The sequence below is a fragment of the Salvelinus fontinalis genome, chromosome 37 (genome assembly GCF_029448725.1).
Source record: "Salvelinus fontinalis isolate EN_2023a chromosome 37, ASM2944872v1, whole genome shotgun sequence".
NCBI lineage: Eukaryota > Metazoa > Chordata > Actinopteri > Salmoniformes > Salmonidae > Salvelinus > Salvelinus fontinalis.
This window is the reverse complement of record NC_074701.1, coordinates 1,118,199-1,145,183: the sequence shown is the minus strand read 5'-3', so window position 1 is coordinate 1,145,183 and position 26,985 is coordinate 1,118,199. Positions and strand designations below refer to the sequence as shown.

At 43.1% G+C, this 26,985-nt stretch overlaps 1 protein-coding gene across 1 annotated transcript in view; it reads right to left on the bottom strand.

Moving 5' to 3' along the window:
- Window positions 1-26,985, bottom strand: part of LOC129835970 (cadherin-23-like) — a 717,892-nt gene that overhangs the window by 625,076 nt on the left and 65,831 nt on the right. Inside the window, exon 3 of the mRNA XM_055901677.1 lies at window positions 10,808-10,882. Within this exon, the coding sequence (XP_055757652.1) occupies window positions 10,808-10,882 (75 nt within the window). The remainder of the gene's footprint in view (window positions 1-10,807; window positions 10,883-26,985) is intronic.

The following is a 26,985-nucleotide window of genomic DNA, read 5'->3' as shown; positions in this document are numbered from 1 at the left end:
CAACATGATTGGCACCACATTTATTGATCTCACATCATTTCTGTATTTTCCAGAGGTACGTATAGTCAGGCTGTCTTCCTTCAGGAATCTGTGGAGAAAATTGCTGCCCCACATCTCTAGCACTAAGCCCAGGACAGACCTGTGCTGGCTGTGCCAGAGGAACAACTATCAGGTCTTCAGATCTGTCAATCTGCCAGAAGCTGTTAAGTCAGTCAAGGTGAAGAAGCAAGAGCAGCATCTCCTGCTTGTTCAGAATGAGCGGTCGGTCTACCAGAAGATGGTTGCTGACTGCAAGACCACCTGTCAAGACCTGCAGTTGTCTCTGGGGGCCCCTACTGAACCAGCAAGCAAACAAGTAAGCGACATTTCCTCCTTTAAACCGATTTAAGGACATAGATGGTTGTATAGATATACACAAAAAATTATAATATATTTATGGGAGGCAGGCAATATTTTTCACTGAGCTGTGTAAAGACAGATTGACAGGGGTGAGACAATGAATTGTAATTTATCTTAATGTTCTTTTGTTGTTTGCAGGTTCACTATCCTTCTGACCCTATGCAGCCAGGTCCCATCTACTTTTTAACTCCTCGCAAGCGTGGCTTGTTTGATGTCTGCTGTGAAAGAATACCACAACAAGTCAACTACATGCACCATTTCTTCACCAACTACGGAGTTGGGGAAACACCTGTGGACCCGAATTGTGATAACTGCAGACAAGAACAAGTTTGTGCTCTGGTATTGTGCCTGGCACAGTACCAGAGCACAGGTATCTTTACATTTACTCAGGTATGACAATTTAGTACTTTTTCCAGCACTGGATGTGGCTGGGGGTTACAGCATGTATTTCATATGACCCATCAACTTAGACGTGAAGTGTGTGTGTAAGCGTCATCTAATATTTATAAAAAACTTTTATTAATTAACCTGGAATTTTTCCTTATTGTAGGCTACTACCACTTTTAGTCTTAAACTTTACTACACTACTCACTGTTTAGCACATGACCTCACATGTGAATCCTTAAAGAGATTGGTGGGGCTGGCTTAAGAAAGTGTGAACAATGTTGAATGGTTTTAAACAAAGGAGAACTCTCCAGTAGCTACCACAACTTTCAAAGGCCCTTTTCTCAAAAGTGAAAAGTTACCTCTTTGTTGTTTATCTCCGGTAAAGACAATAACGATTCTCAGTCTTAAATTTGATTGTTTATTTACGTATTAGGGTACCTGAGGTTTGATTATAAACGTTGTTTGAATTGTTTGGAGAAGTTTATTGGTAACGTTTGTGATTGATTTTGTATGCATTTTGAAGGAGGGAAACCGGTGGATTATTGAATGAAGCGTGCCAGCTAAACTGCGTTTTTGGGGACATAAAGAAGGACTTTATCGAACAAAAGGACCATTTGTGATGTAGCTGGGACATTTTGGAGTGCCAACAGAAGAAGATCGTCAAAGGTAAGGCATTTATTTTATCGCTATTTCTGACTTTCGTGGTGCATCTGCCTGGTTGAAAAATGTTTTTAATGCTTTTGTGTGCGAGGTGTTATCTTCAGATAATCGCATGGTGTGTCTTTTAAAGAGGACAAGGAGCTTTATGGCTTGACAGATGCAGAAGATGGGAGTATCACTAGTCCAGAAATAGTGGCTCCAGAATGGATCATAGATCCGAGAGGTCTGGGATGGTGCCTGAACCCTTTGCGCCGACTCATTCCGGGGTATGGGCTGCAGTGCAGACATTTTCTTCACTGACTAGTGAGCAACAGAAAAAGATACTGAAAGTGGCCCGGAGTTGGGGGTAACGCATAGAGGTGTTTGGCCTCTGTGCGGGCGCTCGTGGTTCGGAAAGATGGCGGTTTCTATGTGGAAGAAGACGTGGGAAGCCACGTCTCACACAACTTCCTAGTAGACACCGGCACTGAAATATCACTGATTCATTTCGATGAAAAACTGGCTAAATTTACGACAGGAAAAATCATCATCTTCAGCGGAGTAATAGGGACAGAATCAAAAGATATTCAACTACCCATGCCATTTACAATAGGTCCAGTGACAATACCGGGCTCATTATTCATGGTAGCTGAAGTGGAACTGATTTTGGGTAATGGATTTCGGTTGTGTCCAGGGGACGAGAGGCCTCAGTATTGGTTCGGGTTCCATGGTAAATGTGAAAAAGAATCACTAAAAGGGTGTAAATTCAAGGGGTCTGTTGTGGTGCAGTATGTCAACGATTTGCTGTTAGCCTCAAAAGACAGACACTCACATGTGCGATCTGACTATACTGGTAAACTATTTGGATGAGCAGAGCCATGAAGCATCGTATGAAATAGCCCAACTGGCAAAACAGGAGGTAACATATTTGGGGGTCTCGATTTCTAAAGGTATTAAAAGCATTACTAGCACCCGCATCAACACCATTTGTTCCCTGGCACGACCAAACACTCACCACATGCTCAGACAAACCACGTTTTTTATTTCATTTTGTGAGACACTTTATTCTGTCTTATTCTGAAATAGCTGAATCTCTTACAGAATTGACAAAAGGGAGGAGGGGTCCTCACGAGAGAATAGAGAGGAGTCAAGATTGTGAGGAAGCGTTTATAGAGTTAAAGAAAAAATTGTGTCAAGCGCCTGCATTTGGGTTGACAAACCTAAAATGACCCTTTAAAAATATTGTACATGAACAGGGTGGACTGTAGAACAGTAGTTAATTAAGCAGAACCATGGAGGAAAAGACAGACCAGTCAGGTACTGGAGTACATCTTTAGACTCAGTGGCAGGAGGAATGCCACTGTGCCTGAGAGCAGTACAAGCAACTGAAATGGTTCTGGATAACACTGCCTCGATTACTATGGGTCAAAATGTATATTTGTACGTTCCACAAGCGGTAGAAACCATAGTTAATAATGCAAAAGCTTTGTATATGACTTGTGCCCATGGGACAAAAAATGGGAAGTTATGCTGAATGGGGAAAATATAAAATTCCATAAAGTTGGCTCATGATTGTGACCAAGACCAAATTACTCAAAACCCGAGCCCCGGTTTACAAGAAACAGAACTGGAATTGGGTAAAGTAGGCTATTATACACCGACAGCTCTAGTTACATGACAACAGGAAGAAAGTGATTGACTGGCTATGTTGTGTGTGATGATGTGGGAGTAGTTAAAGCTGTCCCATTGCCCGCATCAATTTCAGCGCAGAGAGCTGAGCTGTCGGTTGTCAGCAGGGGAGGATGTTACAGTATACACGGACTCTCAAGATTTTGAGACTCGAGTCACAAAGGGGCATGCTAACGGTGACAGGAACACCAATCAAATATGGACATGAAGTAGAGGCAATGCAAGAAGTGTGTCTATTACCCAGTGAATTAGCTATGGTAAAATATGAAGCTCACACCAATCGTACTGATAAGGATAACAGTAGGGAATCGCCAAGCAGACGCGGTGGCGGCACGATCTAAAATAGATGCTACCGAACCGCATGTAAATTGTATAAATACTAAAGCCGGGATTCTCAGTTTGAGAGACCGACCTACCAATCAGCAGTGAACATGTACTCTCAGTTCAAGACCACGTGTTGGGGGTGGGGAGTGTTGGGCCAGGACTGGTTTAAACAATGTGTTGTGTGTGTACAATGCAGTGTTGCACCCACCATTCCTCCTAAGGGAGGTGATTCCACAATGGGCAAATCAATGTTGAAAATGGCCCATGCCTTGCAATGTTTGTACTACAGGTAAAAGTAGCACAAAAGGAACGGACCCCAGGAGATGACCGCAAGCGCGGGCTGAGTCAAAGGGACCAAGTGTACATCAAGTTCTACCAAGCCGGAGTGTTCGGACAACGCTGGTCCAGGCCCCACACTGTACTCCTCACCGCACCTACATCAGTGAAAACTACAGCCTCTCCTCGGTGGGTCCATACGTCTCATGTGAAACGAGATCCGGAAAGCTAAGCTTGAAGAGGCGCTCCTAGCAGAGGAGCTGGAGAAAAGGAGTCTGGAGAGTAGGAGTTATGTTAAGAAAAGTGTTGTCATAACAGGATCCATCGGTGTACTGATAACCATATACCTAGCACTAGCATTCGTGCTATGGGAACAATGATAATGACCGCATTTCAATGGCAGTACAATGAATAGGTGAGTGGACAGATGAGAGGGTGAATTGGGGATGAGAGGGTGAATTGGGTGAGAAGTGATGTTAATGTCACAGGGGCAGAGCAAATCATTAATCGCCTAGGGTATGTTGTGTCGGTTGTTGAGGGAGATATCAAACCTGTAATCTGAGGGTGAGTTGTGCCTCGGGCGGAGAAATTGTGTTGCAGGAAGGGATCTAGACAGAACAGAACGGCACTTCGTCTGATGAACACAATGAGATTGTCACTCCTGCCTGCGCCAACAGCGCCCCTGTGTGGAAGAAACTACACTCTCGAAACCATATCCTTTCACGTCCTCCCAGAGGCAGGGGCGTAGGAACCCCACCTTAGTCACAGAAGTTCAGCCATCTGAGAGTAGCTCAGGGCTGGGTAGAGTTCATTAAAATAATGTTTGCTCACCAAATGCCGATATTGTATCAAGTTAAAGATAGAAACCCAAAGACTCTCTTGGGGGGAAATTTTCTCGTACCTGCGCTGGGATAACGCGACTCTAAGATGTTAACCAAGCAATATGCTAACAAAAGTACAATTGTAGTGAAATTGTTGATCCAATTGACCAATATGAGGTCACCACGGGAAAACATATTTAATGATTGACTATCTCCCGAAATAAACTCTTATAAGCTATATTCATATCTATAGATAAGTCACTTAACCTGTTTGGGCTGCAGGGGGAGTATTGAGTAGCCAGATAAAAGGTGCCCATTTCAAACGGCCTCGTACTCAATTCTTGCTCGTACAATATGCATATTATTATTACTATTGGATAGAAAACACTATCTAGTTTCTAAAACCGTTTTAATTATTTCTCTGAGTGAAACAGAACTCATTCTGCAGCACATTTCCTGACCAGGAAGTGGAAAGTCTGAAATCGATGCTCTGTTCTACTTCCTGCCTATACATGGGCATGATACGTAAGAGTCTACGTGCACTTCATACACCTTCCCCTGGATGTCAAGAGGCGGTGAGAGAAGAAATTTCGTGTTTATCTTGGTCTGAGGTGGAATAAAAGCTCTTTGTATGACGTGACCGTCCATTTTCTGTTTTCTGGAGCGCGCGAAAGGGGACATGGATTTGCCTTCTGTTTAGCTGTCGTTATGGACGACTAATATCTCCGGCTATGATTTTATTTGATACATGTGACCATATCATCGTAATGTATGTTTTTTCAATATAGTTTCATCAGATTATTGGAAATTTTTCGGGAGTTTTGCCGTGTTCCGTTCTCTTCCGTTTGTTGACTTGGAGAGCTTTGTGCCACTTGGCAAGTGCGCGTGCTAAATCGAGAGGGAAAATGACTGTTCTAAATCCAAACAACGACTGTTCTTGACAAAGGACACCTTCTACAACATTCTGATGGAAGATCACCAAAAGTAAGAAACATTTTATGATGCTAATTCATATATCTGTCGTGCATGTGAATTAGTCGTGGGCGCCCAACTTTGGGGTACTCAGCTATACCGAAGCTGGATGTCGTAATGAAGTTATTTTTTAGAATTCTAACACTGCGATTTCATTAAGAACTAATGGATCTATCATTTCCTATACAACATGTATTTTTTACTTATGTTTATGAATAGCTATTTGGTCAGAATATGTGTGTCAGAAAACGTGTCAGAAAAATATCGTTGCTGTTTAGACGTTGTGGAAAAAGTAGCTAAGTTAGCACAATGTGTAACCACTGATTTCAGCTCTAAATATGCACATTTTCGAACAAAACATAAGTGTATGTATAACCTGATGTTATAGGACTGTCATCTGATGAAGAAAATCAAGGTTAGTCAAAAATTATATATCTTTTGCTTGTTTGTTACGATCGCTAACACTTGATAAACACTTGATAAATCGGAAATATTGTCTGGAATCACAAGATGCCTGTCTTTCAATTGCTGTACACTATGTATTTTTCAGAAATATTTTATGATGAGTATTTAATTACTCATTTAGTGGCTGCAGCAATAAGAAGTTAATGCATTATTCATGTATTATTACCGCATCCGTCTCATTCTGAACAATCCCCACAAACCCTAGCCTTAGAGATGATTCAGCGATACACAAATTGGCTTAATTATTTATTTATTTAACTAAATAAATAATCGCAAAAATACGTAAACACACACACAGTATAGATCATTGATTACTAACCTCATACAATGAAAACAGTTGCTAGTGGACTAACCCGATATGACGGTTTGTTACACCATGGAAAGGGGGTGAGGGAAAGATAGAGGAGAGGAGAGACAGTGAGTGGGCTTATTGTACATACAAGTGGAAGCTATGCTCATGGGAATATGAATACTTTGCACACGAACGACCGCTCATTCAAAAATAATTGCAATGTATATATTTACGTGTGGATGTCTTTGTCATCTCTCTGTTGAACTCGATCCGTCTATGGGAAGTGGTTCGATGTTACGTCTCTGGTTGTGTAAATCTCTGGTTGTCCACCAGAGGTCACAATGTCCTTAGTTGTAGTAGGCTCCTTTGTCTTAGACTGTTCCTAGAATGGATACTTCAGACGTTCTAATGGTTGTTTGATGAGATCTTCTTTGTGTCTTTGGTCGAGTTTCCTAGACTACCTGTACTTAAACAGCTGCAGACTGAATGTTACGGTGTAGTCTTTATCTCTTCCCTCGTCGAGAGTTTCAGAGGGTGTTACCATTTTCTGGTCTTGTAGTTTTAACCATTTCCAGCCGTGTAGCCACCGCTCCACTCTGTCTGGTCTGTAGAGATTTAACCATTTGTAACGTATTCAGCTCACGCTGGATGTAGACTGCTCTCAATGGTTGATTATTCAGGGTACAGCTAGGACCACTTTACACACCGGCAGTAAACCGGAATGTTTTGGTCTCATGTAAATTTCGCTAAGAGTCCATTTATGCTTGAGTAAAAAGGGGGCGTTCCATCATGTTGACACAAAGTCTGTACTCACGTGGGCATGGTTACTGACTTGGCAAAAGTTTACATGAAAAACAATTATCTAATTTAGAAGGCTAAAATCACATTTTATCTTCACAAAAGTATTCTTATACCTAATCATTTACTTTATACAACATCTATACATTGTGAAAGCTCTTAAAGTTATAATGTTATTTAGTTATACCATCCTTAATGATATCAAAAAATAATACACTTTTGACAGGATTATTGTTTGGATCCCCACCAACCATTCCAAACTTTTGGATTTCAAAACGTATGTTCCAATGTCCAATTTTTTATCTTACATTTTTAAGATAACACTCAGACATTCCATTCTCAATACTGCAAAGGGAACGTTTCTGCCAGGTATTTACAATCCTGTCATTAAATCATAAAACCAGGCCAACACCCCCAGGATCTGTAAGCCATTGGCCTAGCTGAACCGGCACCTTTGATCCTCACCAAGGAGAGACAGTCATGACAGGTGTTAGAATCAGACACGGGTGAACAGGTGTTAACAGCACCTTCCAACCATGGTAGAGTGTTCATCAAGGCACAGGTGGTGAATGACATATATATAAGGGAAGTGAATGTCACTCAAATTGAATTCCTTACGAGTTTTGACAAGCAGCGTGAATAAGTTCACCATGTCAATGATGGTGACTGGAGTCGTGGTGGTGACTGGAGTCGAGAAGCAGTAGTAACCACGTGGTAATGGACTAAGGCACAAATTATGTGGATAACTGAGTATGCAGCTTGGGAAATTTTTGCCATTATTGGGATTTTGATGTTTGACCATGCCATCAAAACTCTAATGTTAACTTCTTTGTGATAGGGGGCGGCATTTTCACTTTTGGATGAATTGCGTGCCCATAGTGAACTGCCTCCTACTCTGTCCCAGATGCTAATATATGCATATTATTATTTATATTGGATAAAAAACACTCTGAAGTTTCTAAAACTGTTTGAATGATGTCTGTGAGTATAACAGAACTCATATGGCAGGCAAAAACCTGAGAAATATTCCAAACAGGAAGTGAGAATTCTGAGGCTGGTGGATGTTCAACTCATCGCCTTTTTAATTCCCTGTAAGATATGGATCTGTTTGCACTTCCTACGCCTTCCACTAAATGTCAACAGTCTGTAGAACGTGGAATGAAGCCTCTGCTGTGATGTTGAGCCGGATGGGAGGTGTTTCAGTCAGTGGTCTGGCAGAATGCCAGTTCCTGGTCACGCGCATTACACATGATATCGCCTTGCGTTCCATTTCTTGTAGAGACAGTAAGGAATTCGTTATTGGATAGTTATGATAACAACATCCTGAAGATTGGTTTTCTACTTAGTTTGACCAGTTTATTCGACCTGTTATATAACTGTTTTAAGTTTTCGTCCGAGTTCGCCTGCATCTGCGCGAGCGTTTGGACACGTGCACTAAACATGCTAGCAAAAGTAGCTACTTAGACATAAGTAATGGACATTATCGAACAAAACAACGATTTATTGTGGAACTAGGATTCCTGGGAGTGCTTTCTGATGAAGATCATAAAAGGTAAGGGAATATTTATGATGTAATTTTGTATTTCTGTTGACTCCAACATGGCGGAGAAATGTTGTTATTTTTGAGCGCCGTCTCAGATTATTGCATGGTGTGCTTTTTTTAAGTTTTTTTGAAATCTGATACAGCGGTTGCATTAAGAACAAGTGTATCTTTAATTATATCTAAAATATGTGTCTTTCATCAAAGTTTATGATGAGTTTTTCTGTTATTTGACGTGGCTCTCTGCAATTTCTCCAGATATTTTGGAGGCATTTCTGAACATGGCGCCAATGTAAACCGAGATTTGTGGATATAAATATGCACATTATCGAACAAAACATACATGTATTGTGTAACATGATGTCCTATGAGTGTCATCTGATGAAGATCATCAAAAAATCTATTTCTGCTTTTTGTGACTACTATCTTTTGCTGGGAAAATGGCTGTGTTTTTTTGTGGCTATGTACTGAGCTAACATAATTGTTTGGTGTGCCTTCCCCGTAAATCCTTTTTGAAATCAGACATGTTGGCTGGATTCCCAACATGTGTAGCTTTAATTTGGAGTCTTTCATGTGTGATTTCATGAAAGATAGATTTTTATAGTAATATATTTGAATTTGGCGCGCTACATTTTCTTCTGGATTTTGGCCAAGTGGGACGCTACCGTCCCACATATCCCAGAGAAGTTAAAGTACATTAATAAGTATGGCTTGCCGGGCGCTACAGTACAATTAACTACTTTCAAGGCTCGTAGTCTGAAGCTTGCTATGACACCAGAGGATGAGGATAAAGGAGAGGGAGCGAATGACTTGTCTCTGATGATCTTAGGCCAATTGGGGAAGTCTAGGGGAACGTGTGAGGGAAACCAATAGGGTCCTATTTTCACGGAGCCCAGCATAAAATGTAACATCCAATTCGCATAGAACAGATCGGATGGATGGTCCTTGCCCCAAATACATTTTCATCAAGGGTGGTGTGAAATTATTACCATGTATTTTCTTTCTCTTCTCTGCTCAAGTCATTATGTTTTACAGATGGTGTGGTACATCACTTTTCCAGAGGGAGGACTGTTAAAAGACTATTTGACTTGAGCCCGTTATAATGTGTTTATAATTGTATAATTAGCAGAGCAGGAGTCATTACCGTGTTATGGATGTCTTGAAATGATCTATGTGCTTCTAGTTTGAGTTTCCTTTGGTGTCCGGCTGGATTTATACCAGAACTTAGAACCTAACAATATGTTTATGTTGTTTGAAAAATGAAATAAAATCTATAAAAAAGGAGACAAAACAAACATGAGGCAGAGAGAGCAATCATTCGATCTTCACCGCTGATGTGCTCACCTGTACCAACCAAGTGATCATGACAGTACTTGCTAATCCGAGAGCTTTCACAACATCAAACATCGACAAAACCAAACATATATCTGCTGTTTACTTAATTCACTCAACTTGACATCATCATCATCCATTCGGAGCTCAACGATGTGTCCAAATCCGTATGATCAACCGACATAGCTTCCGTTTCTTCTAAAGTGAAAAGTTGAGGCCGCTTTGGCGCCACCATTTTGAATCATTTTAAATAAATGACCCTGTTTATGGTTTCTGGTTGACGACAACAGCTTCTTAGCAAGTACATTTTTCAACATTGACACATATTGTTAGAAAAACAACGCCAATCGCGGCCGCTATAGAAATTTAGAGGACAGCCATCGAGGGCCGCTATGAGTCCTACTGGGCTAAACATAGATCTCATCAATGATATCAAAAATATTGATACTGTGATATGAGAAATACAAGGCATAAAAACGGAAGACTCCATTTGATAGTGAAGTTGTTCCTACAACCTTTGAGTCAACTATGCATTAGCATCCAGGGCCTAGAAGGCTATTCTGTTCGCAACTGCAAAACATCTCTCTCTCTATCTATATATCTCTCTCTTTATCGTCAGATACTCCTCACTTCATATGCGTTCTCCCGGTCTTTGTCACACATTTTCCTTCCTTTTCTTTCTCTAAAGCAGAGTAATTCACACCTGAACCAGTGACTCTTTAATGTTTTATATCTCTCTGATCTTCCATATCTCTCTAAATCACAAATGACGACTGGATGGTCTGCTGAATTCCACCACGACTTGGGACGTTGACACACAATGTGCACAGTAAATTACATCAGACATAGTCACACACACACTGAAAGACTCACCGACTGGTGTGTTCTCATAGATGAGAAGGTATGAGTGGAAAAAGTAGTTCTGGAAGCGTGGAGGCTGGTTGGAGGCTATGGAAGAGGGGAGAAAGAGAGGAGGATAGTGGGATTAAGTTAGGCACTACAGGGTCTTATAATATCCCTATATAGGTGTGAGAAATGTAAATTAAATAAATGTTTCAGTGCCTGGAGGCATAGGCATACACTGCAGGCATACATACGTGTGTATGTGCGAGTGTGTGTGTTCATCTATGATGTGAATGACTCCTACCTATGTGCAGTTTACATGAAAGCATACTGGAGTGTGCGCTCACATATTTCAGAGACACTGCATGTTAAGCTGTGCCTGTGTACATACTGATTGCTCAGTATGAAAAGGGAGATGTTGATATCACCACCAACCCACACTACTACTGGAGTAATATAGGTATTCGTATTAGTTGACTTATTCCAAACGTTCTTGTGTTACAGCCTGAATTCAAATTCTATTTTTTTTTGTCAACCATCTGCACACAATACCCCACAATGACAAAGTGAAAACATGTTTTTAGAAATGTTTGCAAATGTATTGAAAATGAAATACGGAAATATCTAATATAAATAAGTATTCACAACCCTGAATCAATACCTTGTAGAAATACCTTTGAAAGCAATTACAGCTGTGAGTCTTTCTGGATAAGTCACTAAGAGCTTTCCAAATGTGGGTTGTGCAACATTTGCCCATTATTATAAAAAAAAATATGCAAGCTCTATCAAATTAGTTGTTGATCATTTCTAGACAACGATTTTTCACAGTCTTCTTGGTGAGCAACTCTAGTGTAGATTTGGCCCCAGTCCTTAACAATTGCAAGCATACCCATAACATGATGCAGCCACCACTATGATTGAATATATGGAGAGTGTTCCTCAGTAATGTATTTTATTGGAGTTGCCCCAAACATAAAACTTTCTATTCAGTACAAAAAGCTAATTGCTTTTCCAATTTTCAATTTTCAGTATTACTTTAGCGCATTGTTGCAAACAGGATGCATGTTTTGGAATAAAAACATTTTTTACCTGACATTTTAAAACTACCTCATCTCTGTATACCACCCATATAATTATCTGTAAGGTCCTTCAGTCGAGCAATGAATTTCAAACACAGATTACACCACAAAGACCAGGGAGGTTTTCCAATACCTCGAAAAAAGTGCACCTATTGGTAGATGGGTAAAACATTTGAAATAGAATATCCCTTTGAGCCTGGTGAAGTTATTAATTATACTTTGTAACTAATAAATACACCCAGTCGCTAAAAAGACACAGGCGTCCTTCCTAACTCAGTTGCCAAAGGCGAAGGAAACTGCTCAAGGATTTCAACATGAGGCCAATGGTGACGTTAAACCAGTTACAGAGTTTAATTCATGTCTGTGATAGGAGAAAACTGAGGATGAATCAACAACAGGATGAACCGATCGGCTCACACATGCATACCTGGATGCTGTCACTAAGCCTTAATTACATAGGATGTGTCACAAATGGCACGCTATTACTATTAGAATGCACTACAAAGCGAATATGGTGCCATTTGGGATCACTCCTAGGCTATGGCCACCACAATGGATAGATTACACAAAAGGGAGTACTATAAATGGAGGGCTGCTACTGTGCTCTCCAGGACCTCCTGATTCCTTTATTTTATTATTTCAAGGGGGCTAAATCAGAGAGGGAACATAAATTGTCCGGGTCACTGGGCTAATTGGCTGGTCTGGAGAAAGAAAGATAGAGGTGGGGGGGGTAAAGAGAAATAGGGGGGATGGAGAGGGAGAGTGTGAGAGAGATGGGCGAGGGGATAAAGGGAGAGAGAGAGAGAAAGGAGTGGAGACGGAGAGGGAGGTAAAAGTAAGAGAGCAGTAGTCATAGAGAGATGGAAAACAGGGTGAGAGAAGGAGAGTGAGATATAGAGGAGGGAGGAGGGGTGGAAGAATGGTGCCAGAGAGGATGGTTGCCGTTTTATGGGCTCCTAACCAATTGTGCTATTTTGTGTGTTTTTTGTGTGTGTTTGTAACTTATTTTGTCCACAATGTTTCTGCCACTCTCTCTTATGACCAAAAAGAGCGTATGGATATTTGAACAGTGATTACTCAACTCAAACTGGATGGATATTTTTTCTTTAACGAGTCAGGCACAAGGGACTTACTGCTGCTACCGGACCAGGCCCAAATCCCTGTCATTCGCATGAAGAGGACAAGCCGATACAGGGGGGAAGCAGATCCGGGTGCCTTGTGAGAATTTGTCGGCGAGTGGGTAACCCGCCTCTACCATCCGTCCTATTAGCCAACGTGCAATCACTGGAGAATAAACTGGATGAGCTCTGTTTGAGACTATCCTAACAACGGGACATTAAAAACGGTAATATCTTATGTTTCATAGAGACGTGGCTGAACGACGACATAGATAATATACAGTTGGCTGGGTTTTCTATGCATCGGCAGAACAAAACAGCTACCTCTGGTAAGATGAGCGGTAGTGGTCTGTGTCTATTTGTCAATAACAGCTGGTGTGCGAAATCTTATATTGCAGTGGTCTCGAGGATTTGCTCGCCTGAGGTAGAGTACCTAATGATAAGCTATAGACCACACGATTTACCAAGAGAGTTTTCATCTATATTCTTTGTAGCTGTCTATTTACCAACACAAACTGATGCTGGCACTAAGACTGCACTCAACAAGCTGTATAAGGCCATAAGCAGACAAGAAAATGCTCATCAAAAGGTGGTGCTCATAGTGGCTGTGGACTTTAATGCAGGGAAACTTAAATCCGTTTACCTAATTTATGCCAGCATGTCACATGTGCAACCAGAGGGAAAAAACTGTAGAACACCTTTACTCCACACACAGAGACGCGAACAAAGCTCTCCCTCGTTCGCCATTTGGCAAATCTGACGATAGTTATATCGTCCTGATTCCTGCTTATAAGCTAAAACTAAAGCAGGAAGTACCAGTGACTCGCATAATACGCAAGTGGTTAGATGACGCAGATGCTAAACTACAGGATTGTTTTGCTAGCATAGACTGCAATATGTTCCGGGATTTAAATTTTTTACAATTTTTTTTTTTTTTTTTCACCTTTATGTTACCAGATAGACCAGTTAAGAACAAGTTCTCATTTACAACTGCAACCTGGCCAAGATAAAGCAAACCCGTGCGACAAAAACAACAACACAGTGTTACAAATAAACAAATTTACAGTCAATAACACAATAGAAACATTTTTGAAAAATCTATGACAGTGTGTGCAAATGTAGAAGAGTAGGGAGGTAGACAATAAATAGGCCATAGAAGCAAAATAATGACAATTTAGCATTAACACTGGAGTGATAGATGTGCAGATGATGATGTGCAAGTAGAGATACTGGGGTGAAAAAAAGAGCGAGAGTAAGTAATAATATGGGGATGAGGTAGTTAGTTGTTCTGTGTACAGGTACAGTGATCGGTAAGCTGCGCTGAGAGCTGATGCTTAAAGTTAGAGAGGGGTTTATAAGACTCCAGCTTCAGTGATTTTTGCAATTCGTTCCAGTCATTGGCAGCGGAGAATTGGAAGGGAAGGCGGCCAAAGCAAGTGTTGGCTTTGGGGATGACCAGTGAAATATACCTGCTGGACCACGTGCTACGGGTGGGTGTTGCTATGGTGACCAGTGAGCTGAGATAAGGCAGAGCTTTACCGAGGAAAGACTTATAGACGGCCTGGAACCAGTGGGTTTGGCGACGAATATGTGTTGAGGGCCAGCCAACGAGAGCATACAGGTCGCAGTGTTCGGGTAGTATATGGGGCTTTGGTGACAAAATGGATGGCAATGTGATAGACTGCATCCAATTTTTTGAGTAGAGTGTTGTGGACTATTTTGTAAATGACATCGCCGAAGTCAAGGATCGGTAGGATAGTCAGTTTTACGAGGGTATGTTTGGCAGCATGAGTGAAGGAGGCTTTGTTGCGAAATAGGAAGCCGATTCTAGATGTAGTTTTGGATTGGAGATGCTTAATGTGAGTCTGAAAGGAGAGTTTACAGTCTAACCAGACACCTAGGAATTTGTAGTTGTCCACATATTCCAGGTCAGAACCGTCCAGAGTAGTGATGCTAGTCGGGCGGGAGGGTGTGGGCAGCAATCGTTTGAAGAGCATGCACATAGTTTCACTAGCATTTAAAAGCAGTTGGAGGCCACGGTAGGAGTGTTGTGTGGCGTGTAAGCTCGTTTGGAGGTTTGTTAAAACACAGTGTCCAAAGAAGGGCCAGATGTATACAGAATGGTGTCGTCTGCGTAGAGATGGATCAGAGAATCACCAGCAGCAAGAGCGACATCATTGATGTATACAGAGAAAAGAGTCGGCCTGAGAATTGAACCCTGTGGCACCCCCATAGAGACTGCCAGAGGTCCAGACAACAGTCCCTCCGATTTGACACACTGAACTCTATCTGAGAAGTAGTTGGTGAACCAGGCGAGGCAGTCATTTGAGAAGCCAAGGCTATTGAGTCTGCCAATAAGAATGTGGTGATCGACAGAGTCGAAAGCCTTGGCCAGGTCGATGAAGACGGCTGCACAGTACTGTCTTTTATCGTTGGCGGTTATGATATCGTTTAGGACCTTGAGCGTGGCTGAGGTGCACCCATGACCAGCTCGGAAACCAGATTGCATCAGATTCATCCGATGGCATTGAGGAATATATCACATCAGTCCCCGGCTTCATCAATAAGTGCATCGATGACGTTGTCCCCACAGTGACCATACGTCCATACCCCAACCAGAAACCATGGATTACAGGCAACATCCGCACTGAGCTAAAGGGTAGAGCTGCCGCTTTCAAGGAGTGGGACTCTAACCTGGACGCTTATAAGAAATCTCGCTATGCCCTCCGACAAACCATCAAACAGGCAACACATCAATACAGAACTAAGTATCAACCTCTCCTTCCTTCCTTTTAACACTCCCTCAAGCTCTCCCCTCCCACAGAAATGGAAACATTCCCTTTAGTTGAGATTCGTTATTTTACCATACCTCTTCCTTATCGAACGGTTTGTCCTGTCTCTGAACTAGTTTAATTTTTGGCTTGATGATGTGGCAGGTGGCAGCATAGTAGGCTCAGCTTGTCCCATGAATTAATTATAAAAATGGAGGATTAGCTGATATCTGCGAAACAAACATTCTGGATAATATAGAGAACCATTAACTATTTATTGATCAGCATTTTGATATGCTCGAAAAAGAATCAGATACATCAAAGCAAATAAGAGAAGACCTTTCCTCGAGCTCTGGGAGCGAAACTGAAGGGAAGCCGCCGTCTAAAATTCTAAATGTGACATTTGAGGGAGACGAGGCCTTAAAAACAGGAATGGATTACAGTAATAAAATGATGGAAGAAATATGAGCGGAAAATAAGATATTGAAATATACCGTGGACTCCCTAAAAGACACCACAGAGATGCTACGGTATGATAATAAAACAATGAAAGTCAAATTACTTGATCCAAAGTGCAGAAGTATGAAAAATAATATGGTTATAATGGAAATAAAGGAGGGCGAAACGGAGGAAAAAATAAAGGTGTTCATGAAACGTAATCTCAAGATGACGAACGAACAGGTGGATACAATTATTTTCAAAGTGCTTGCCATTTTGGTGCAGAGGGAAGGCCCCGTCCGATCGTAGCTATGCTAACTCACTACAAAATGAAAAGTGCCTTGTTACAAAAGGGGAAGAGAACTGAAGAATGACCCGTTCTCTATTAATGAACACCCCGGTCTCTATTCCCCATGAAATAGTGGAGAGAAGATGTGATGTGCCCTGTACCCTACTTTCAAAAGGCTCCGAACTGAGAAGCAGAATGTTCGTCTAGTGGTCGATAAATTGTATGTAAACAAACAAATGTTCAAGGACTCTGAGATTCCAACGTGGCTGTGATAGCTACCTCCTGCTGAAGTAGTCCCCGATACACATTTGCACCGCATTACACAGAATAATTATGGATCCATTTGTTTTTTTACAATTTTTTTTTTGCATGATTGACTTTAAAAAAAAAAAAGTTTTATGCAGTATGGAACCGTGAACTATTTGGACTTCAAATAAGGTTGGACTTATGGTAATGCAAAATGGGTATGATGAACTTATGCATTTTTTATTTGGGCAATATGGAACTTTGGATGATATGGACTTAAAATCAGGTTTTGATTTAGCGGAAAGGCGAAGATGGGTAAGGCTGACCTTTTATCTTTTTGATTGTTTATTTATTTAATTTGAAGATTGCACAGTAGTACATTAGACATACCATTTTTATTTTTGTATATGATATGGCCTAATTCTAGAGGTCGGGTATATTATAACTTAAAAGCTGTTATATAGTGTGGCCACCGGATGTGAATTGGAATGTTTAGCTTTTAAGATAAAATGTAATAAATATGAATAGATCTAATGTAGGGCTGGGATAAAGGATTATAGAATGAAAAACCTGCCTAGGTTCTCTATTGGAGTAGCCCTATACATTTCTAAAATAATTGGTATCATCATCATTTTACATTTAAAAAATACATCTCAATATTAAAAATGTAAAGGACATATTATTGTTACGATACACACCGGCAAATGGATTGTTGGAAATATACCACAAAACCCTGAGGTGCCTTATTGCTATTGTAAGCTGGTTGCCGCCGTAATTAGAGCAGTAAAAATGGGTGCTTTGTCGTGCCCGTGGTGTACGGTCAGATGTACCACGCCTCTCGGCCGGTCAGCATTCAGCATTCAGGGCTCGAGTTCATCATTCTATATAAGCTATTTACGAAACCTTTTATATTCTTGATCCAAATGATATATGCCTAGGTGTAAAACAGCCGAGATGATAGAGCAACGACCCTGGAATAGAAAATAAATGTGTGTGGGTGGGTTGCTAGGGGGAGAGAGATGGTTTTACAGGTTTAGTTGCTCTGGATTGTCAATACTGCATGTATTCTTGGCTATTGTGCCATTGCTGTGTCAGGGTCGATTGTAAGTTATACTTAGGTATTCCTTTATGGGTAGTGTGATGCTAAAGACTCATTTTTACAGGCAGTTGTTAGCAGATGTTAGAATCGATATTCCTTTTTCCTTCTTCCTTTTTGTCGGATAAAAACTGGATATAATGAGGGCTACATGAAATATGTCTTGCATGTAATGGATATAAAGAACTGTTTTTGCGATTTATATATATATGTAGTTTTCGCTTCATTTTTACCCCCAAAAATTTGAACAATTGGATCCAATGAACTGAGCAGGCTGGGCTGACATGCTAAGACTTTCTAAATATGAGCATGACTTTATAATATTGTACTGTTATTATTTCTATTACCATGATCTATTATTGTTATTATTTAAAAAAATCGGACTGTTTTAAATGTTATTTGGTTAGTTCTCTTGAAAAGCACCCTCATAGATATGCACTAGACCTACAGGGCTTTCAATGTGTTAGTGAAGGGTGGCAGCATTGAATTATGTTTTCATGGGACTGCCCATATTTCCCTCTGGCCTACGACAATTGGCGGCCAAGGGTTTGTCTTAGGACGCAAAGGTCCGTCATGAGTCAGGGAGATGGTCTGATGGTCTTAGTGTCAACAGACCTAGATATGGGGGGAGTTTTAGTGGGTTGAATATTAGGACAATTGGAAGTTTTTAAAGTTGCAGCTACAGTCTGCTTAACAGTGCAAATCTTATGATACTGCTATATGGACACTTAATCATCATGGCGCTTTTTAATGGTAAGTTTACAAACATTGGTTGTGGGAAGTATAACTGAAGCTAGGGTATCATTATGGTAAGTGGGGAAATAAGTATAGCCAGTTACAATTGAAATGGCTATCATATAAAAAGAAGATACATTTTTACCTGGCTACAAGTGTCACGCCCTGGCCTTATTATTCTTTGTTTTCTTTATTATTTTAGTTAGGTCAGGGTGTGACATGGGGAATGTTTATGTTTTGTTGGTTTTGGGTGTTTATTTGGTAAAGGGGTTATGGGGTGTAGTAGATGGTTTTGTGTTGAGTGTATATGTCTAGAGTTGTCTATGTTGGTTAGTTATCTAGGAGAGTCTATGGTTACCTGAATGAGTTCCCAATTAGAGACAGCTGATTTCGGTTGTCTCTGATTGGGAGCCTTATTTAGGGTAGCCATAGGCTCTCATTGATTGTGGGTAATTGTCTATGTAGAACGTTTGTAGCCTGTATGTATGTGCACAACGTTTGTAGCTTCACGGTCGTTTTGTTGTTTTGTTATTTTGTTTAAGTGTTTCGTGTTTATTGTTTGTCATCTTTTAAAATAAAAGAAGATGGCTTATTTTCCAACTGCTGCATTTTGGTCTGTCAATCCGCCACACGATCGTGACAGAATTACCCACCATAGGACCAAGCGGCATGGAAGGCGGCAACAGGACCTACCCACAATGGATTTATGGACATGGGAGGAAATTTTAGACCGGGAGGTACCAGGAGAATATAACCGCCCCAAAGCTGAGCTGGAGGCAGCGAAAGCAGAGAGGCGGCGATATGAGGAGCTAGCTCGGAGGCAGGAAAAGGAACCTACAAAGGATCTGGGTTACACTACGTGGGAGGAGATCGACAGGTGGGCGATCAACCCAGGGAGAGTGCCGGAGCCCGCCTGGGATTCTCTGGCGCAGTGCGAGGAGGGATACCGGCGAATGGAGGCAGCACGACGAAGCGGTAGGAAGCCTGTGGGAAAACCCAAAAAATTTCTTTGGGGGGGGGCTTAAAGGGAGAGTGGCGAAGTCAGGTAGGAAACCTGCGCCTACTCCCTGTAATTACCGTGGAGAGCGAGAGTACGGGCAGACACCGTGTTACGCAGTAGAGCGCACGGTGTCTCCTGTACGTGTGCATAGCCCGGTGCGGGTTATTCCACCTCCCCGCACTGGCAGGGCTAGATTGAGTATTGAGCCGGATGTCATGAAGCCGGCCCTACATATCTGGCCACCAGTGCGTCTCCTCGGGCCGGTTTACATGGCACCAGCCTTACGCATGGTGTCCCCGGTTCGCCTACATAGCCCGGTGCGGGTTATTTCACCTCCCCGCACTGGTCGGGCAACGGGGAGCATTCAACCAGGTAAGGTTGGTCAGGCTCAATGCTCAAGGGAGCCAATACGCCTGCACGGTCCGGTATTTCCGGCGCCACCTCCCCGCCCCAGTTCAGTGCCACCAGTGCCTACACCACGTAACAGGCTTCCAGTGGGTCTCCAGAGCCCTGTTCCTCCTCCACGCACTCGTCCTATGGTGCGTGTCTCCAGCCCGGTATCACCAATTCCGGCACCACGCACTAAGCCTCTTGTGCGTCTCCAGAGTCCTGTGCATCCTGTTGCTGCTCCCCGCATTAGCCCTGAGATGCGTGTCCCCAGTCCGGTACCACCAGTTCCGGCCCCACGCACTAGGCCTAATGTGCGTCCCCAGGGTCCAGTATGCCCTGTTCCTGCTCCCCGCACTAGCCCTGAGATGCGTGTCCCCAGCCCGGTGCCACCAGTCCCGGCACCACGCACCAGGCCTACAGTGCGCCTCAGCCGGCAGGAGTCTGCCGTCTGCACAGCAATGACTGAACTGCCCGTCTCCCCAGCGCCATCTGAGCCATCCGTCTCCCCAGCGCCATCTGAGCCATCCGTCTCCCCAGCGCCATCTGAGCCATCCGTCTGCAATGAGCCTGCAAAGCCGCCCGTCTGCCATGAGCCTGCAAAGCCGCCCGTCTGCCATGAGCCCACTGAGCCGCCAGCCAGACAGGAGCCGCTAGAGCCGCCAGCCAGACAGGAGCCGCTAGAGCCGTCCGTCAGACAGGATCTGCCAGAGCCGCCAACCAGACAGGATCTGCCAGAGCCGCCAACCAGACAGGATCTGCCAGATCCGTCAGCCAGCCATGAGCAGCCAGATCCGTCAGCCAGCCATGAGCAGCCAGATCCGTCAGCCAGCCATGAGCAGCCAGATCCGTCAGCTAGCCATGAGCAGCCAGATCCGTCAGCTAGCCATGAGCAGCCAGATCCGTCAGCTAGCCATGAGCAGCCAGATCCGTCAGCTAGCCATGAGCAGCCAGATCCGTCAGCTAGCCATGAGCAGCCAGATCCGTCAGCCAGCCATGGGCCATCCCTCAGTCCGGAGCTGCAGTCCCTCAGTCCGGAGCTGCCATTCTTCAGTCCGGAGCTGCCCCTTACCCTGGTGCTGCCCCTTACCCTGGTACTGCCCCTTACCCTGGTACTGCCCCTGATCCTGGTACTGCCCCTTACCCTGGTACTGGACCTTAGTCCGGAGCTGTCCCTTAGTCCGGAACTGCCCCTTAATACAATGGGGTTAATGTGGAGGGGGGTCGTTTGGAGGAGGCCTAGGAGGTGGTTAGGTACTGTGGTGACGTGGGGACTACGACCAGAGCCGGAGCCGCCACCGTGGAGGGGAGCCCACCCAGACTCTCCCCTAGACTGTGTATGGTGCGCCCGGAGTTCGCGCCTCAAGGGGGGGGTTATGTCACGCCCTGGCCTTATTATTCTTTGTTTTCTTTATTATTTTAGTTAGGTCAGGGTGTGACATGGGGAATGTTTATGTTTTGTTGGTTTTGGGTGTTTATTTGGTAAAGGGGTTATGGGGTGTAGTAGATGGTTTTGTGTTGAGTGTATATGTCTAGAGTTGTCTATGTTGGTTAGTTATCTAGGAGAGTCTATGGTTACCTGAATGAGTTCCCAATTAGAGACAGCTGATTTCGGTTGTCTCTGATTGGGAGCCTTATTTAGGGTAGCCATAGGCTCTCATTGATTGTGGGTAATTGTCTATGTAGAACGTTTGTAGCCTGTATGTATGTGCACAACGTTTGTAGCTTCACGGTCGTTTTGTTGTTTTGTTATTTTGTTTAAGTGTTTCGTGTTTATTGTTTGTCATCTTTTAAAATAAAAGAAGATGGCTTATTTTCCAACTGCTGCATTTTGGTCTGTCAATCCGCCACACGATCGTGACAACAAGAGAAATAATATCATATCAATTGTTTACTGGATACTCACTACAAATATAGATGAGGTTGGGTGGAAAAATGACTGGGAGGGAGAAGTATAGAGGTTTTTGTCATGTGCAAAGAAAATCAAAAGGGGTAATTAATAAAAATGTTGATCCGATTTGTGCAAACTGTGCAAACAGATCCTCAAGGAAGATTGATTCTTTTAAATATGATATTGGACCAAAAAAAGATCTGGCTAATAAATCTATATTACCGAAAAAAGGGTGATCCACACCACTTATTCGAAAATCTACATATATAATAATCTATTGAGCTCACAAGAAACAACTGAATCTATTATTATGGTGGGAGATTATAATACGGTTTTAAATACCTCAATGGATTGTAAAGAAAATCACGGAACAAACTATCACCCTCAAGCCCTTAAGGAAATCCTGAATATCATGGATACATTAGAGCTAGCGTATATTTGGAGGGTGAAAAACCCTGACCTCGTGAGATATACAGTGCTTTCAGAAAGTATTCCAACCCTTCTAGTTCCGACAATGCAGTAATAACGAACAAGTAATCTAACCTAACAATTCCACAACAACTACCTTATACACACAGTGTAAAGGAATGAAAGAATATGTACATAAAAATATATAAATGAGTGATGGTACAGAACGGCAGAGGCAAGATGCAGTAAATGGTATCGAGTACAGTATATACATATCAGATGAGTAACGTAGGCTATGTAAACAATATATGACGTAGCATTGTTTAAAGTGGCTAGTGATACATTTTTTACATACATTTTTACATTATTAAAGTGGCTGGAGTTGAGTCAGTATGTTGACAGCAGCTACACAATGTTAGTGGTGGCTGTTTAATAGTCTGATGGCCTTGAGATAGAAGCTGTCTTTCAGTGTCTCGGTCCCAGCTTTGATGCACCTGTACTGACCTCACCTTCTGGATGAGAGCTAGGTGAACAGGCAGTGGCTCAGGTGGTTGTTGTCCTTGATGATCTTTATGGCCTTCCTGTGACATCGGATGGGTAGGTGTCCTGGAGGGCAGGTAGTTTGCCCCCGGTGATGCGTTGTGCAGACCTTACTACCCTCTGGAGAGCCTTACGGTTGTGGGTGGAGCAGTTGCCGTACCATGCGGTGATACAGCCCGACAGGATGCTCTTGATTGTGCATCTGTAAAAGTTTGTCAGTGCTTTTGGTGACAAGCCAAATTTCTTCAGCCTCCTGAGGTTGAAGAGGCGCTGCTGCGCCTTCTTCACCACGTTGTCTGTGTGGGTGGACCAATTCAGTTTGTCCGTGATGTGTACGCCGAGGAATTTAAAACTTCTTACGGCTAGGGGGCAGTATTTTCGCTTTTGGCTAAAAAACGTACCCATTTGAAACTGCCTATTTCTCAGCCCCCGAAACTAGAATATGGATATAATTGTCAGAGTAGGATAGAAAACACTCTAAAGTTTCCAAAACTGTCAAGATTTTGTCTATGAGTTAAACAGAACTGATATTGCAGGCTAAAACCTGAGGAAAATCCAATCAGGAAGTGCCCCTGTTTTTGAAACGCTCTGTTCCTATGCATCCCTATTGCCCATTTAAAAGGATATCAACCAGACTCCTTTTTCTATGGCTTCCCTAAGGTGTCAACAGCCTTTAGACATAGTTTCAGGCTTTTATTTTGAAGAATGAGCGTGAACGACCACATTGCGTAAGTGGATAGGTGGGGGCTCTCAGAGTGAGTTGTGCGCAAAAGAGAAAGGCGGCCATTGTTACTCCCGGTCCTAGTGAAAAGCCAACTGTCCCGGTTGATATATTATTGAATAGATATTTGAAAAACACCCTGAGGATGGACATGTTTCTGTGGACATTATGGATATCATTTGGAATTTTTGTCTGCGTTGTCGTGACCGCTCTTTCCGGTGGATTCCTGGGCATAACGCACCAAACTAACGGAGGCATTTGGATATAAAAATATCTTTATGGAACAAAAGGAACATTTGTTGTCTAACTGGGAGTCTCGTGAGTGAAAACATCCGAAGATCATCAAAGGTAAACGATTAATTTGATTGCTTTTCTGATTGTCGTGACCAAGTTACCTGATGCTAAGTGTACTTATTGTTTTGTCGAGCGATCGATAAACTTGCACAAACGCTTGTATTGCTTCGCTGTAAAGCATAATTTCAAAAACTGAGACGACAGGTGGATTAACAAAAGGCTAAGCTGTGTTTTGCAATATTGTACTTGTTATTTCATGAATATTAATATTGTCTAGTAATATTATTTACCTGTGGGGCTATGCTACGCTATGCTATTCAGCATTGCTGATGACAATTATCCCGGATCCGGGATGGGTGGTTCAGAAAGGTTAAAACTTACTACCCTCTCCACTACTGTCCCGTCGATGTGGATAGGGGGGTGCTCACTCTGCTGTTTCCTGAAGTCCACGCTCATCTCCTTTGTTTTGTTGACGTTGAGCGTGAGGTTATTTTCCTGACACCACACTCCGAGGGCCCTCACCTGGAGGCCGTCTCGTCGTTGTTGGTAATCAAGCCTACCACTGTAGTGTCGTCTGCAAACTTGATGATTGAGTTGGAGGTGTGCATGGCCACGTAGTCATGGGTGAACAGGGAGTACAGGAGAGGGCTCAGAACGCACCCTTGTGGGGCCCCAGTGTTGAGGATCAGCGTGGTGGAGATGTTGTTACCTACAATCACCACCGGGGGACGGCCAGTCAGGAAGTCCAGTACCCAGTTGCACAGGGTGGAGTCGAGACCCAGGGTCTCGAGCTTGATGACGAGTTTGGAGGGTATAATGGTGTTAAATGCTGAGCTGTAGTTGATGAACATTCTCAAATAGGTATTCCTCTTGTCCAGATGGGTTAGAGCAGTGTGCAGTGTGGTTGCGATTGCGTCGTCTGTGGACCTATTGGGGCGGTAAGCAAGTTGGAGTGGGTCTAGGGTGTCAGGTAGGGTGGAGATGATATGGTCCTTGACTAGTCTCTCAAAGCACTTCATGATGACGGAAGTGAGTGCTACGGGGCGGTAGTCGTTTAGCTCAGTTACCTTAGCTTTCTTGGGAACAGGAACAATGGCGGCCCTCTTGAAGCATGTGGGAACAGCAGACTGGGACAAGGATTGATTGACTATGTCCGTAAACACACCAGCCAGCTGGTCTGCACATGCTCTGAGGACGCGGCTGGGGATGCCGTCTGGGCCTCCAGCCTTGCGAGGGTTAACACGTTTTAATGTTTTACTCACGTTGGCTGCAGTGAAGGAGAGTCCGCATGTTTTAGTAACGGGCCGTGTCAGTGGCACTGTATTGTCCTCAAAGCGAGCAAAGAAGTTGTTTAGTCTGTCTGGGAGCAAGAAATCCTATTCTGCGACGGGGCTGATTTTCTTTTTGTAATCCGTGATTGACTGTAGACCCTGCCACATACCTCTCATGTCTGAGCCGTTGAATTGTGACTCTACTTTGTCTCTATACTGACGCTTAGCTTGTTTGATTGCCTTGCGGAGGTAATGGCTACATTGTTTGTATTCGGTCAAGTTTCCGGTCACCTTGCCCTGATTAAAAGCAGTGGTTCGCGCTTTCAGTTTTGCGCGAATGCTGCCATCAATCCACGGTTTCTGGTTGGGGAATGTTTTAATAAACGCTGTGGGTACAACATCACCGATGCACTTGCTAATATACTCGCTCACCGAATCAGCGTATTCGGCAATGTTGTTCGCCGCTATGCGGAACATATCCCAGTCCACGTGATCGAAGCAATCTTGAAGTGTGGAATCAGATTGGTCGGACCAGTGTTGAACAGACCTGAGCACGGGAGCTTCCTGTTTTAGTCTCTGTCTATAGGCTGGAAGCAACAAAATGGAGTCGTGGTCAGCTTTCCGAAAGGAGGGCGGGGGAGGGCCTTATATGCGTCGCAGAAGTAAGAATAACAATGATCCAGGGTTTTTTACCAGCCCTGGTTGCACAATTGATATGCTGATAGAATTTAGGGAGTCTTGTTTTCAGATTAGCCTTGCTAACCTGTTTGGGATAGGGGGAAGCCCAGAGTAAACTGCCTGCTACTCAGTCCCAGTTTCTAAATATGCACATTATTAGTAGATGTGGATAGAAAACACTCTGAAGTTTCTGAAACTGTTTGAATGATGTCTGTGAGTATAACAGAACGCATATGGCAGACCTGAGAAAAATCCAACCAGGAAGTGGGAAAACTGAGGTTTGTAGATTTTCAACTCTTGGCCTATCGAATATACAGTGGGATATTGGTCATATTGCACTTCATAAGGCTTCCACTAGATGTAAACAGTCTTTAGAACCTTGTGTGATGCTTCTACTGTGAAGGAGGGGGAAAGGAGGGCTCTTTGAGACAGGGCTCTGGCAGAGTGCCATGAGCTGACCATGCGTGTTCACGTGAGAGTTAGCTTACGTTCCATTGCATTTCTGAAGACAAAGGAATTCTCCGGTTGGAACATTATTGAAGATTTACGTTAAAAACATCCTAAAAATCTATTCTATACTTCGTTTGACATGTTTCTACGAACTGTAATATGACCTTTCGTCTGAACTTTCGCATGGACTTGCCCGTGAGTTTGGATTGTGTACTGAACGCGCAAACAAAAAGGAGTTATTTGGACATAAATGATGGACTTTATGGAACAAATCAAACATTAATTGTGGAACTGGGATTCCTGGGAGTGCATTCTGATGAAGATCATCAGTTGACTCCACAACATGGCGGATATCTTCATGGCTTATTTGGGCTCTGAGCGCTGTACTCAGAATATAGCATGGTGTGCTTTTTCCGGAAAGTTTTTTTGAAATCTGACACAGCGGTTGCATTAATCATAAGGCATTTCCCCCTGCCCTTCTTCTTACCAGAAAGATGCTTGTTTCTGTGGGCGCGACGTGTGAAGAAACCAGCTGGCTGTACCGACTCCGATAGCGTGTCTCGAATGAGCCATGTTTCCGTGAAGCAAAGAACGTTACAGTCTCTTATGTCTCTCTGGAATGCAACCCTTGCTCGGATTTCATCTACCTTGCTGTCAAGAGACTGGACATTGGCGAGTAGTATGCTCGGGAGCGGTGTGCCCGTCTCCGGAGCCTGACCAGAAGACCGCTTCGTTTGCCCTTTTTACGGCGTCATTGTTTTAGTTCACCGGCTGGGATCCGATCCATTGTCCTGGG